The following is a 14877-nucleotide window of genomic DNA, read 5'->3' as shown; positions in this document are numbered from 1 at the left end:
TACAGAATGTACGGAAATTCGAAAGTCTTCGTTCGACGAAGTAGCTAAGGCCGGAAATTGTTTTACAGGTTCATTAGATGCCTAGGAACATGTCATAAAGTTTGTCAAAAAAATGAGGTTCGGATTTTCGCGTCGCATTTTTTTGAAAATTGATAAAGTTGTAATTTCACGTATTTTTTTCCGTTGGTCTTAAAAAAAAAATGGTTCATGCAAAAGTTGTCCGTGATGTTGCCCTCTGTAAAATTAGTCCCGTACAAAAATCACGTATCGTTGGTAGTTTACTTGTAAATTACCTATAAACACGGACATCGATCGTTTTGTTTATCGCTATTAATTCTGTGAATTTTCAATGACATGCTTTGAAACTCGTCCAACGTGTAGAACAATCATTTCTCCAATTTTTTCAACGAGACCAAAAATTTCGCGCGAAACTCCAGGCCTGATTTTTTTGACAAACTTCATGATATGTTTCTAGGCTAGCCAATGAACCAGTAAAAAAATTTCCAGTCTTATGTTCTTCATCGAGCGAAGTCATGTAAATTTCGACTGGATTACAAAGATTTATTTTGGATTTTCAGGCTGGTCAAAACAATGTTTGAAGTAGATAATTTAGAAAAAATGAAGAATGAACAAGTGCAGCTGTGGTTAGTCAAATTGAATTGGATCAAAACGATGTCGTCGCCTCATTATCAGAAAAAACCAGCGCATGCATACGAAGAGTTAAGTTATCAACAGTTTTTTAGACATCGCTATACTATTCTGGAATTTTTGTAACTGAAAAATGTTTGATTTTTACGGGGCAGTGCTCAACTAAAATATATGCGAAAAACGAATTTATTATACCTGTTTTCGAAAATGACGTTCAATTCCAGTAGATTCCTGCTTTTTCTGAATTATTTACTGCATTACAAGTCCTCTTTTTTGTTGATTCAAGGATTTATCAGGGGTACGTAGTATATAGCAAAAACAATGAGTAAATGGAAGAATTAAGAAATAAATACTAAAAAAGGGTCAAAACGATTTCGTCTTAATATGGAGGAACGAAAACAAGAAGTAACGGATTTGCATTTAAAGAGCATATAATACTATTCTAAATTTTCTGTAAATGATGAACTTGTACCATATACCTAATTCGAGTAGATCGTAGCTGACTTTGGAATAAATTGGAATTGGGGATTAGATAATAGATAGGTTAAACTAGTATCAATTGGTCAGAGTCTTGAGCAGATATTATACTTATTTTCTTAAGTGTCGATCGACACCGATTAGTATTAAATATAAATACGGTGTTTTGTTTTTACATTGAATAAGTGACCTACAGAAAGATTTGAGGAATATCAGAGAGAGGTCGACCGACGAACAATGGTTCCATTTATTGCGAAGCAGACATATTCTTCAAGCAGTAAAAATGCTTCAAGAACATTCATTACTTCTGGTTAGTTCCATGACGGTCACTTTGGATACAGTGTCAGTATAACTTATATCCATGCGAAAATTTGGCCTTTGTCACTTGGATACGACAATTAAAGAAGATAACACTTGACCGCAGCTCAATCTTTGCGGATTTCACACTCATTTCGTTGCGCGACACGGCACACAAGCCAAGCAAAGAAAAACGGCAGTTGGAAATTTGCTCAACTGCGAGACAGCAGACATTTTTCACGATGGTGTTGCGAGTGACGGTGAAATGTTTCCTCTTTACAATCTTGTCAAGTTTATTATTTTTCGGTACAAGTTATGGTGAGCCAGAAGTGACGATTCTTCAGGGTAACCTGCTGGGCACGACTATCACCACTAGAAACAATCGGAGCATTTCCGCTTTCCTCGGGATTCCGTATGGCCAGCCACCGATTGGAAATCTCAGGTTTGCCGAAATAGCATATTCGTAAATTATGTACGAATGAAACAAACGATGTTAAAAGTTGGGTGTGGATTATCTGAGAGGAGAAGTTTAACGGCGGTCATTGAATACGATACTACATACGTGGTACGACATGAATTTTGGGTTGTGTCGCAAGTCGATAAGATAAACATGTGTAAGTTTGTGGCCTGTTTACCCAAACTTATCTATGAAAAACAACAAACCCGCTGAACGGGTTACGGAAAGGATAACCAAGAGTGACCTTCGCGGAATCATCGCCTCGGGAGAGAGGGGAGTGATTGACAGGCGCTCGAGACATCCACTAGCGTCATAGTGAATGCTCAGTAAAATATATTGTAAATTATATTATAAATTATTCTTTTCATCATTGTCAAGTAAGCCTACAATCCCGATCGTCAAAACCGACATTGTTGTTGATTTAGGTGACTATAAGTGTTATAATTATTTTTGTTATTATTTATGTAATTATTTGTGATTGGTGTTAATATAACGTTTTAGTATCGTTTCTACATCAACCCAAGTCGTTGAGACTCAGGAATTATTATTTCCGCAACCCTTTTAAGTTATAAGAGTCACGCTTAAGCGTAGTTGCATAGTTATGAAGTTGACGATTTGTATTTTAGAACCTTCATCATTTTTGTTTTCTGATAGAACCGGGTTTCTTGATAAGCAATCAGCCTCTGAATTATTTATGCCGGGATTATATTCGATATCAAATGTAAATTGTGAAATGTAATTTAATATGTGTAAAAGTTCTGTATCTTTGCAATTTTTTATGTTGAAATTACGTAAAGGTTCATGATCTGTGAATATTTTAAATTTTTGTCCTATTAAGTGATATTGCCAATATAGAATCGCCTCTTTGATTGCTAAACATTCAATAAATATAGCTCTTTTTATTTTTTGAGATTCTGACAACTTTCGCGAAAAATAGAAGACCGGTTTAAGTGTGTTATCTTCTTGAGGTTGTTTTAGTATTGCACCCACGCCTTCTAAACTAGCATCTGTATATATGAAAATTGGTTTAGTGGGGTCGAATATTGCTAGAATTGGTGCTTCACATAAACAACCCTTAACCTTATCAAAACTGTTTTGACATCTAGCGGACCAATCGAACTGCACATTTTTTCGCAAGAGATTGTGCAATGGATCCAAGATAATTGAGGATCTAGGAATATATTTCAGATAAAAATTTACTTTCCCCAGGAATTGTCTAACTTGTTTTTTTGTTTTCGGAATCGGAAAGTTTTTGATCGCTATTAAATTGTCATTAATCGGTTTTACACTATTGTTTGATATTGTGTGTCCTAGATACGTAACTTCTTTTTTAGCAAAACTGCATTTATTCGTGTTTAATTTCAAGCCTTGCTCATGTAAAACATCCAATGTTTGTTTAATATGTTGTACGTGTTCATCGTAATTTTTCGAAAATATCAGAATATCATCGATATAATTAATTGCAAAGGTGTCTAAATTGTTGTTTCTAATTATGGTTGAAAGTGTTCGTTGGAATATTGCTGGAGCCGATTGTAAACCAAAAGGAAGACACGCCCATTGCCAGTGACCGTGGTGTGTGACGAAAGCCGTTTTATATTTATCTTTCGCACGTAATGGTATTGACCAGAAGGCTGAGTTGATATCTAACTTCGAGAAGTAAACACACCTCCCAACACGAGCAATCAGATCATCAATTCTAGGAAAGGGGTAACCTTCTGGTACTATGAGTTTATTTAGTTCGCGATAATCAATACATAGTCGCGATTTTTTGTCTTCATCTTTCTTGTGTACTAAGGTCAGTGGTGAGGCATATGGACTATACGACTCCTCGATCAATCCTAATTCCAATAATTTCTTTATTTGAAATTCTATTTCTAATTTATCGAGAATAGAGCACTTATATGGTTTTCTCGATATGTACTTATTTTCCGTTAATTTTATTCTTGCTTCGAAGTTTCTGACTGTACCTATATCGAACTTTTCCTTGGCGAAGACTGAATCGTATTTATTTAACACACCATTCAGACTATCTTCGTTATTGTTCGAAGCATAGTTTATTTTAACGCAATCAAAACTTTGGTTCGAACTTATATTTTGAGAAATTTCAAGATTTTCGTTTTGACGCAATCGGAATGATTTTATACAATCCAAGCCAAGCAACAGATCTTCTTCAAATAAATCATTTTTCATTATTAGGAATGGCGATACTTTTTCTATTTCAAGTATCTTTAATTTCAAAAATACCCTTCCATTCGTACTTGCTACGCCGCCCATTGTTCTTATTGTTGAGCCCCCACTCATAGGGATATTCATTTTTAATTTTTTGTAAAATGTATAATTAATCAAGGACACATTGGCTCCTGAATCGTAAAGAGCAACTGCCTTTTCATTACAATTTACGGTAACATGTAGTCTTATAAGTGGGAGGCTATCTAGTTTTTTGATTCGGCAGATTTGATAATCGCTGATCTTGCATTTCTGCAAATTTCCTCTGGATGGAATCTATTTTTATAACCGGCTTTCTCGCAAATACGACATGGATCGAACTTTCGATTTTGCTTATTTATTTCTATACGTGAGCTGTTATTGTTTGATATTGGTTGAAGTTGACTCAGACTAAACATTAAATTTTCTATTGTTTTCAATTCACGTTTATGAAGGTGTGATCGAACAAATTTTGGCAGGGCAATAACGATAAAATTTATTTGTGAACTGACGCCTAATTCTGGATCTGCATCTATTAATAGGTTTCTCTTCTTTAATGCAAAATCTAAATATGGTCCACTTATCCAACGAAAAGAGTAAGCGTATTCGACCTCTGACCACGATTTTTCCCCGAATGTTTCCAGAAAGGAACTTTCCCAAAAGCTCCAAGGTTTCGTCATACCATAAGTTTTAAAAATTGATGTAAACCAGTCTATGGCTGGTCCTTCTAAAACTAGTTTCAGAACCTCGGGGAATTGATTTTCTTCCACTTTAAATCTTTCACATTCAAGAACAAATAAAGTGAGCCATGACTTTGCGTTCTGATTTCTGTTTGAAAATTTTTCTAATAAAATGCCCTTCGAAATTAATTGAATCGGGGTTTCACGTGCCGGAACTGTTAAACTGGATGAGTTTGGAGTGGGTTGGGGGGTTTCTATTTCCTCCAGGTAATAATCGTTGAACACTACATTACCCTCCTCATCGAAGTATAACCTTTGCAGATGCGCGTCCAGTGAGACGATAGCTTTTCTCTGCTTCCCTCTTTTATCCAGACTCTTGATAATTCCTTTGACCACTGGTAATTTGGCCAGCTCAGCATGGTTCGAAATCGGTTGATCTTTTTGTTCAAAAGAAAAAATTTGTTCCTGTTCCAATACTTGGATGGATTTAACCTTGATGACGGTCGTCTTGGCATCCCAGGCTTCTGCGGCGAACTGGAATTTTACCTTGACCTTCTCCATTTTGTTGTTGATTTTTAAGTTATAAGCGTGACTCTTATAACTTAAAAGGGTTGCGGAAATAATAATTCCTGAGTCTCAACGACTTGGGTTGATGTAGAAACGATACTGAAACATTATATTAACACCAATCACAAATAATTACATAAATAATAACAAAAATAATTATAACACTTATAGTCACCTAAATCAACAACAATGTCGGTTTTGACGATCGGGATTGTAGGCTTAGTTGACAATGATGAAAAGAATAATTTATAATATAATTTACAATATATTTTACTGAGCATTCACTATGACGCTAGTGGATGTCTCGAGCGCCTGTCAATCACTCCCCTCTCTCCCGAGGCGACGATTCCGCGATGGTCACTCTTGGTTATCCTTTCCGTAACCCGTTCAGCGTGTTTGTTGTTTTTCATAGATAAGTTTGGGTAAACAGGCCACAAACTTACACGTGTAATTGAGTTGCCGATGACGCCATTTCATTGGATGGACTTTGAAACGTATCGTACGAAAGCGTTCCAATTCAGTTTTTTTCCTTTTTTTTTTTAATTAGATTCTCAATTTTTTTGCTTATGTCAGATTCGCGAACCCCGTGGCAGCCGGAGCTTGGAACGGGACTCTGAATGCCACTAGAGATGGAAGCGTATGTCCCCAGGCGTTAGGCAGCATATCAGGCAGCGAGGATTGTCTGTACCTCAACGTTTACACGCCACAGGTTGATAGACACAAAATTCTAAAATCAATATCACTTTATGGCGTGATTTGAGAGGTTCGAAGATGCTCGACTGATTCGACTGATACAATTACAATACTCACGAGTCATTTTGAACTACATCAACGAACGGAACTGCACTCACCTAGAACAAACAAGAAAAGAACACTAGTTAGATTGATTACCAAACGAATACATGAAAGTTATCTTCCACTGCAAGGGAGCTATGAAACTGATATTTCAATATTCTGCATCCACTAAGAATTAATTGATTTCGCACTGCATTTTCAAGCCAATATTTTTAACCTCTTATGACCTCAAATCTTCACAGCTTCCGGTGAACACAAGCACTCTGCTTCCAGTGATGGTTTGGATCCATGGAGGAGCTTTTTTACACGGCAGTTCAAGCTCTGCCACTTTCTCGCCAGACTACCTTTTGGATTCTAATATCGTGCTCGCCCTGCCGAACTATCGGATCGGGGCTTTAGGATTTCTGAGTACTGGCAACGAAGTGGCTGCTGGGAATTGGGGGCTGAAGGACCAGATCCTGGCTCTCAAGTGGGTGCAAAACAACATCGAATACTTTGGCGGTGATCCTGATCAAGTCACACTTTTTGGACAAAGTGCTGGAAGCGCTTCCGTTCATCTCTTGTCACTCTCGAAAGCGGCGAAAGGTGAAAACAGGTTTACTTTACTGTCTTGATTCAAATCAAGAGTCTTAAGCTCAACAAATCTCTTGTTAGGCTCTTTAAATACATCGGAAACATCCCCTCCTTTTTTCGAAATTCGAAATGACTAATTCAATGTGGCGAAAAGGAAAACAGACGAATCATTCTATTTCTAATATCGATTGGCCAACATGGCCGACTCATCATTTTCAAGTGCGACGTGCATTTGACTTCTGATGAAAAAAAAGAAGAACAATAAAATGGCGTCACATTTGTGTAGTTTTCTTGACCGGTAACCATTACAGAGTACGTCACCTATAATATTTTCACACACGTGCCAAAGTCGGCGGTCATATTGTTAGGCATTATGGAAGAACTCTATTCGATAATTTATAATTAACTTACTGGCAATGACGGACATTCAAGAGTCTGTACAAATCACGATCTCGAATGTTCGTCAATTAAAAGTAAGATATTTCATGACATACAAAGCTATACATCAACCTGCAAATTACTGTCTCGAAACTTTACAACAACGCACGAGACTTATGTGAGTGGAAATGGCCAAAATTATCCCTGTTTCTTACGTTTGAATAATAATTTCACCAATTACTGGTCTCACGTGTTGACGATACCTCAGTGACAATAGTCCGGTCACTTTGAACTGAAATAAGCGTTGAAAGTGCATCGATTTGGAAGATGATTTTCCTTCACAAATCGTTTGGAGATGGGTGGCGGAGGGGGGAGGGAGATGTTAAATTCAATCATCGTCTTATCCTGTCTATTGTTTACTTTTACGCAAGAACAATAAGAAACCAACTTGTAGGGAATTTTATAACTTGGGTGGTGTTTTTTATTTCTAGGATAACTATTTTTATATTTATAACCGAAAAAAGTAGAGGTGAAATCTAATTATTGCGGCGTCATATTTATTGTCAACTTTCATGCATAAACGATGATCAAATCCCTCTAAGTTTGTTCATCATCGTTTATACGTAAAATTCAATGATAAACGAGATAATGAGACCATCAAATCCCGTCCCCACTCCTGCAGGCCTAAATCGAGAAATATCAATCTTACGGAAAAAATGGTAATTGCCCTAGTTGTAGATAATAGAAATCGCTTCAAGATTGGTTTGTACCATTACTAGCGTAAAGTTGAGAATGAACGAGTAACTTAACAACTAAGAGAATCTACATGTAAATTCAAGATGGCGATTGAAGGTAGATGGATGGATTCCCAAAAATCCAGTTTATTAGTAGAGATGACCCCCACCTTCCTAACGATTCGCGAAGGAAAATTTTTGTTCTAAATAAACGCAATCATTTAAAATTCCGCTGTGACTGGTCTGTAGGAGGATTCGACTCTAGTGGCTCGATTGTATTTAACTTCGGTCCACTGTAGATCTGTTATTTTTCCCACATTAAAACCGCGCTAATTTCTTCTCGAACAAGAGGAGCAGATAAGCCTCATCACTGCAGAACGGACCTTCACGACACGAATCATTTCGATCCACAGGACTATTCCACAGATACATAACACAGAGTGGGTCGGCTCTGTCGACTTGGGCCCATTTACCCAGTGCAGGATACGCAAGCCGTGCTTTTCAGCTCGGTGGCTACGTTGGCTGTGACAACGACACCTCTAGTGCCTTGATCGAGTGTTTGCGGACCGTGAATGCCTCGGATATCGTCGCCTCAGCCTCACAATTCTACGTGTGGGAGTCGGTCCCAGTTGTTGTGTGGGGCCCGACTGACGAGCCAGACATAGAAGGCGCGGTGCTCACCGACAGTCCTACGAACTTGTTTGCGAAGGGTGAATTCTGCGATTTGCCTTGGATGACAGGAATCGTCCGAGACGAAGGGATCTTGATGACCGGAGGTAAGTACTCGATATTTCAAAGATGCTAGTCCAACTGCAAGTACTGAAATTTTGAAGTGACGACATTTCTATTATTAAAATAATTTTTAGCTGTAGTTACCATGCAGCTCATAATGACTTCAATTTTGCTACCGTAATCAGAATAGCTATTAGGTATTACCGTTCTTTCTTGATACAGTTACTCGTACTATCCATCCTCGTTATTTTCAACCCTAGAACGGCAAATGGGGGAGGGGGGAACACCGCACGCGAATTTAAATTTTCCGCCGCAAGAGAACAGCTTACCCCTTTTTCGGCATTTCAACTGATGTTTGGACCACTTTTTGGAACTTACGCAAAAAGTCTTTTGAAACACGAGATTCTTTATTAAAAACCGAACAAAATGAGACTATAGGACCCTTAATGATATGATGGACCCGAGAGATAGAGTTCACAAAATTGCGGCGTTTTCGACCCCCGTTAGTCGAATAGGTGAAAATAAAATGAGTTCACCGTTTTAGGGTCAAGATAGTTTGATGTTGATGCAACGATGAAGTGATATTAAGGTCTCTGTAGTGATGATAGGTTGTTTACTGAATTAAATTTTTCTTAATGTACTTTGAATTGAAATTCATTTCGTTTTTGCCTGCCTGAACAGCGTTCTATAGCGACGATGAAATGTTTTATGACTTTTTGGATAACTTCGATCTTGTGCTGCCCGAGATGTTGACCTTGAATTACCAGACAGACTCAGGAGCCGCTTGGGTCAAGGCTATGAAGACGTTTTATTTCAACGACGATTTTACAACAAACTCAACTGAGGTGGGTAAAATCTTAACCCTCAAATTTTGTCATTCGGTCACGCGCCTTTAGATTCCAAGCCGGTGCGAATAGGAATTTGAAATTTTCCAACCGCTGTAGTTATGGCAACACAAACGATATTTTCTGCAGTGGTGTAATTTTCAGGCGAATTAATTAATCGTGTTAGAGATCAAAAGTAGCGATGTTTTCCTGTGAAAAATCACGGTTATGAAAAAGTCTATATCGCCCAAAAGGTTCACGATCCTTGAAATCTGGTGTATCTACATGACACGTGAAATCTTATGAAATCATTTGAGGTCTGAAATTTCAATTACACGAAATTCCTGAAATTCCTGGAATCCTATGAAATCTTTCTCATTTGTCCGAAATCTACCCATAATTCTTTGAGATCATGTGATATCGTATATTCTCGGAATGCTGTGTACAAATAACAAAACGATGGAGTGGTCAGCCCCCCAATCCCGCCAGTCACTAAAATGACACTATTGACTATATCTGACTATATGATTTGCCGTCAGCTGCTCACGAACCTAACTCGTCTTTTTGGCGACGCTAACTTCATCTATCCAACCTTGGACGGACTCCAACAGCAGCTTCCTCTGGCTGTGAATCCCCAGTACTTTTACTTGTTCAATTATCGAGGGACCTACAGCCTCGCTGCGGGAATACCCGACGCCGTTATGCACACCGACGATGTCATCTACCTCTTTCCACTGAGGTCGATCGTGGGAGGTGATAATTTGACTGACACTGATTTTGAAATGGTGGACAACATGGTGCAACTCTGGACATCATTCGCGATCAATGGGTGAGTTGTTCAGAATTCGAAATATCGTATCAAATTCAAAGCTAAAGATGCCCTGACTTTTCAGGACACCAACGATTTTGGCTTCTAAGGAAAATGTCACATGCACTGAATACTCGACGATGGACAATTATCTACGAATAGGCAACCAGTCTGAAGTTACACTGTCGATGGAGTACTCTCTTTTCAAAGAGCGCATGGAGTTTTGGGCTAGTTTGGTTCATGCCGAAGCATCTACAGCTACCTTGACGAATACCTCGACCGGGATCTTGGTTCTTTTATTTATTTGCTCAAAGCTCATATAACCGATTTTGCGCTGGCAAATGTAAAAAGTACTTTGTTTATGATAATTATAACTTCCTGGGACGTGTCCTTTCTTTTAAGGAACTGAGTTGGTAATACATCCATACTTTCATTAGACTTCCTCACGAGACAGTCATGCATTGAGTGTTTATCAAGTTATTAGATTCATAAGCTAAGAAAATCTGTTCATACGGATCAAATTTGCAAGTATGTTTGAGCGGTATGAATCGAAGCATCGATATCTGGTAGTGAACTTTTTTTCATAATTCCAGTATCTATTTGTTTTGTTTCTGTAACGAGATCTCAATAGCTTACTATTTGCTTATACGTATCACAATTAATAAAAAGTATCGATTACGGGCCCAGCTGAAGGATTTTTTAGCATAGAAAATCAGTAACGTCAAGTTCTTGTGTATCGTTCACAAAAATATTCAATTAATATCTCCAAGGAATTATCTTAGAAATTAAAATATATAACACACACGCACGAAGACAACTATATATTATATGTATATTTTATATACATATGTATAAAATTCACACGGGTTCGGGAATTTAAACCCTCGCGACTCTCATGTGGACCCCTTAAGGCTTCAATAAGTGAAAAAGAGCAATTTTGTTTAGCTACAATAATCTTAAAAACAGTAAAGATCAGCTCTTGGACTTCTTCGCCCCCCCCCCCCCCCCCCGCCCTTCCCCGATTTTGACGAATTTCGAACAACACTCAAATCCATTCATACAAATGCTACGTCTACGTAATTTTGTGTAAATAATCGATTGAGGGCAATCTCAATTCGCCATGATTGTTAATTCCAAATTCACATTCGAAAAATTGAGATATCTTATCTTGTTTTTCCGGCTTTTGATCCTCCGGCGGTCGATATATCTTTTGTAAATCCGGTAAAAACGAGTGAGTAAAAAAACAAAAAAAAAACAAACTAACAAACTCTTAGCAACCTATTTTGAGACGAAAAATTTTTTGATTTCAAAAATCTCAAGAAATTGAAGATTGGTCCCTTTGAATTTTTGACAAAGTTCTCATCGATTTCGAAAATTGCAATTTATGTACACAGGCTACATTCACGTAATTTTCGAGTGGAAACGATTGCATACTATCCCAAGTCACCGAAATCGTTGTTTCAAAAGTTACAATTAAGCAATAACGTCGAAGTCTTGTCGTACATTCTCTGCCGTTGATCGAATCTGGTTGAATTTACTGAGTTCCCGCTTACGCAGTTAGTAGAATAAACATTACAAAGTTATAAATCGACTTTGGCAGTAAAAGATATTAGAGTCAACAGATTGCAAAACGAAAAGAAAAAACACACGATTTAGCTCTTTTCATTTTGCCAGAATTTTCAACAAATCTCGAAAATTGTCCAAATCAATTTCTTGATACGCCATATCAGGTTTATTATTCTCAGACTTAGACTCAGACTCAGACTATTGTCAAATAATTTCAACTTCCTGCCATCTGCAGCGGTTGAGAACTTACAGAAGTACTGCGATTTAATATAAAACAGTGGTGACATTGTAAATTACACATTATACATTCATTTCTCACGAAGATGAAGTGAGTAACGTTGAAATGAAAATTATTACCTGTTTCGCAACTGTTGAATAACTTTGAAGGGGTTGAATTCGCAAAATATCAGTTTACTGATACTGTATTACAGTTTGCTGAAGTTGAGACATTTGAACAGTTGCAAAATGACGAATCATTCTGAAAATGCATTGTTAGATTACGAACTTCAACTTTGTAATTACTTTATCTTCTTTCACGTATTTCTGTTTTCTCCTCCGTTCCGTTTTGTCAAGCATTCGTTCGAATTAGTAAGAACTGGCAAAATGTTAGGGTGGCAAACATCCAAAAATTGATATATTTACTTATGACGAAATTTTTGGCTTTGTTCTACGTTACTTCCCGTATAAGGGCCCCGCTTTTCTCACTCTGACTACGACACTGTGTTACATATCGCAGTTTCTCTCGATATAGTTTGAAATTCAATTTTGAGTGTCGTCTTTTACGATCCTCCGGTATTTTATTTATAGCGATGATAAAGCCTCCAAGTATATGGTAGCGCAACGAAACGCAAATGAATAATCAAATCCATAAAATGATCGAACAACTTGTTTTGTTAGCAATCTCACAGCACAACCCATTCGGTTTTATGAAAATATTCTTGCGAAATATTAGTTTCTCGGTGTAAAGAATTAAATTAATTCTGAATCAAGACTTGAATCATCTGCATTTAAATTTGAATAAAATTTTCATTAAATTATCAGATTATCGACGTAGAATCAAAAAAATTAACAAATCACCAAGAACTATTCCTCCAGTCACGAACACAGCGATTTACCACAACTCATGAAAGGCTGATTTTATATTATAATGATAAACAGCACGGCGTTCCGTTGGAGGAAGATTTACACATGCCTCGGTAAAGAAAAAAAAAAAACCGTGGATGGCCGGATGTAAACTAACTGGCAATGCGAAGGAAGGCGATGAAAATTAATTGAACTGACTACCGCATAAATTAATTTCGTAACTGGTGCGGTAATTTGGAAAATTTCACTTCAACGTTGAGTGCACGTAGTTAAACATTTGCATACATCGTTTTTTTCAAATATTATAATCACGTTACATTTAACCAGGCCCGCATTTGAAATTCATATATGTAACTTTCTAAATGGACATTTATCAAAAAAAAGGTTTCAATAATGAAAAGGAGGTTAATAATGTCAGCAAAATTATCTCAAAATCTTATTCTATGCACACGAGCTGGTAAAATTTCAGACTTGGATAGCAAGCTGCCGAATGCTATGAATATGTAGCATGCATTTTTGTCTCAAGGCATCCAATTAGATAAAAAAACAAGAAAAAAAATTAAAAGAAAAAAAAACGACACAAATACTGTACATCACCAACATTGTATTTTTTGGACTCTTTTGGATTCTTGCCGTTCGTTTGCTTGTCATTTGAAACGAATACAATTTTCAATTACAAAGTGACAGACGTTAATTACCGATGGCGTGATTTTTGTTTTATAGCTGTATAATATGTATAGACCGGTATAAATACATGCCGTGTGATTAAATTGCACATCAGCATGTATAAAAAGCGAGTCTCCTGTACGACATCCTAAAAATATTTTGCAATCACGTAAAACCTACAATAATTCGTGTTGATAAAATTTGACCAGTAAACACCTGTAAGAAAAATTATTTTGCATAAGATGCTCAAAATAAAAAAATAAAAAAAGTTCAAATGATACATATTAATTACCAGAACTTTCACGATGTTGATAATATTTTGAATCTAATTTCGATTACAGCTTTACTAGTAATAGTTATGTAAACAAAGTGTTAATTTTTCGATACTGCAGAAACCGGTAAAATTCATAACTTGACGCAAGACAGAAAAAAAAAGAACATGAGGTAATAAATGATATTTTGGAAATTGCCATGATCAAGTTATTTCGCATATTACTCTTGATGTAAACGATCTATTGAGAAAAGGAAAGAACACAAAGGTAGTTGATTCACCTCTGCAACTTTTTTTCCGTTCAGGTACATAAATAAGTCTTATGCTATCACTTGTGATCGATATACGCAAATGTACGTAGAAACAACACACTGCGTAAAATCTAGCGTTGTATATCATGTGCAATAAAGTATTCAGTATACCTATGTATATTTTTTCGCAAGCACTGCGTAATTATTTTCCTGCATAACCCTATCATGATCATTGATGAACACAATGTATGATATATGTAATGCTCCGAAGTCGGATATGACTCAAGATAACCACAACCGCGTAGAAATTTCATTTGTATTTTTTGTTTAGAACTCATTTTCTCAGAGTTCAACAGCAGTAGTGTATATATGAGAGTTCTGGACCACCAACCCCCCTAGCTCCCCCCTAGTTCCCCCCCCAGCTCACCCCTAGCCCCCCCCCCCTCCCCCCCACCCCCCCGGTCATTTTCGATGGCTATTTCCATAGGATTTGACACACACACACACACACACACACACACACACACACACCCACCCACCCACCCACCCACACACACACACACACACACACAAACACACACACACACACACACACACACAAAATAATTCCTGTCGAGACTTGTTTGGCGCCGGAAAGCCGCACATAAATCAGATAAGGTAAGAACCCGCTAGATCTATTGAAAAAATTCCAGGAAATGACCCCTGAAGGAAGGTTTAAAATGGCGTTTTGAATGCTTTTAACAATTTTTTTATTTAACACCAATTACATTTAGTTTTCTTATTATATTCTCAATTATCTTATTCTAAATTTTAACGAGTAAAATTATACATATTATTTTCAATATCCATATTAATTAAACATATT

General features: G+C 37.1%; 2 protein-coding genes across 2 annotated transcripts in view; one reads left to right on the top strand and one right to left on the bottom strand.

Annotated features, from left to right (window-relative positions):
• LOC107221709 (flotillin-2) overlaps positions 1-14877 on the bottom strand; it is a 533503-nt gene that overhangs the window by 289101 nt on the left and 229525 nt on the right. The window lies entirely within an intron of this gene.
• LOC124292846 (juvenile hormone esterase-like) lies at positions 1650-14180 on the top strand. The gene is made up of 7 exons (XM_046731129.1): positions 1650-1864; positions 5905-6040; positions 6369-6711; positions 8225-8587; positions 9225-9388; positions 9907-10196; positions 10261-14180. Exons 1-7 carry the CDS (start codon positions 1665-1667, stop codon positions 10496-10498), a joined length of 1734 nt encoding a protein of 577 aa, XP_046587085.1. The 5' UTR covers positions 1650-1664; the 3' UTR covers positions 10499-14180.

The sequence above is a fragment of the Neodiprion lecontei genome, chromosome 2 (assembly GCF_021901455.1).
Source record: "Neodiprion lecontei isolate iyNeoLeco1 chromosome 2, iyNeoLeco1.1, whole genome shotgun sequence".
Taxonomy (NCBI): Eukaryota; Metazoa; Arthropoda; class Insecta; order Hymenoptera; family Diprionidae; genus Neodiprion; species Neodiprion lecontei.
The sequence above is the reverse complement of the archived record's forward strand: the minus strand, read 5'-3'. Positions and strand labels throughout refer to the sequence as shown.

Excerpts from the sequence above, each read along its gene's own strand:
- LOC124292846 (XM_046731129.1), top strand. The coding sequence starts at position 1,665 with ATGGTGTTGCGAGTGACGGTGAAATGTTTCCTCTTTACAATCTTGTCA. Across the intron at positions 1,865-5,904 it reads CCACCGATTGGAAATCTCAG|ATTCGCGAACCCCGTGGCAG; the intron begins GTTTGCCGAAAT and ends TGCTTATGTCAG. Across the intron at positions 10,197-10,260 it reads ACATCATTCGCGATCAATGG|GACACCAACGATTTTGGCTT; the intron begins GTGAGTTGTTCA and ends CTGACTTTTCAG.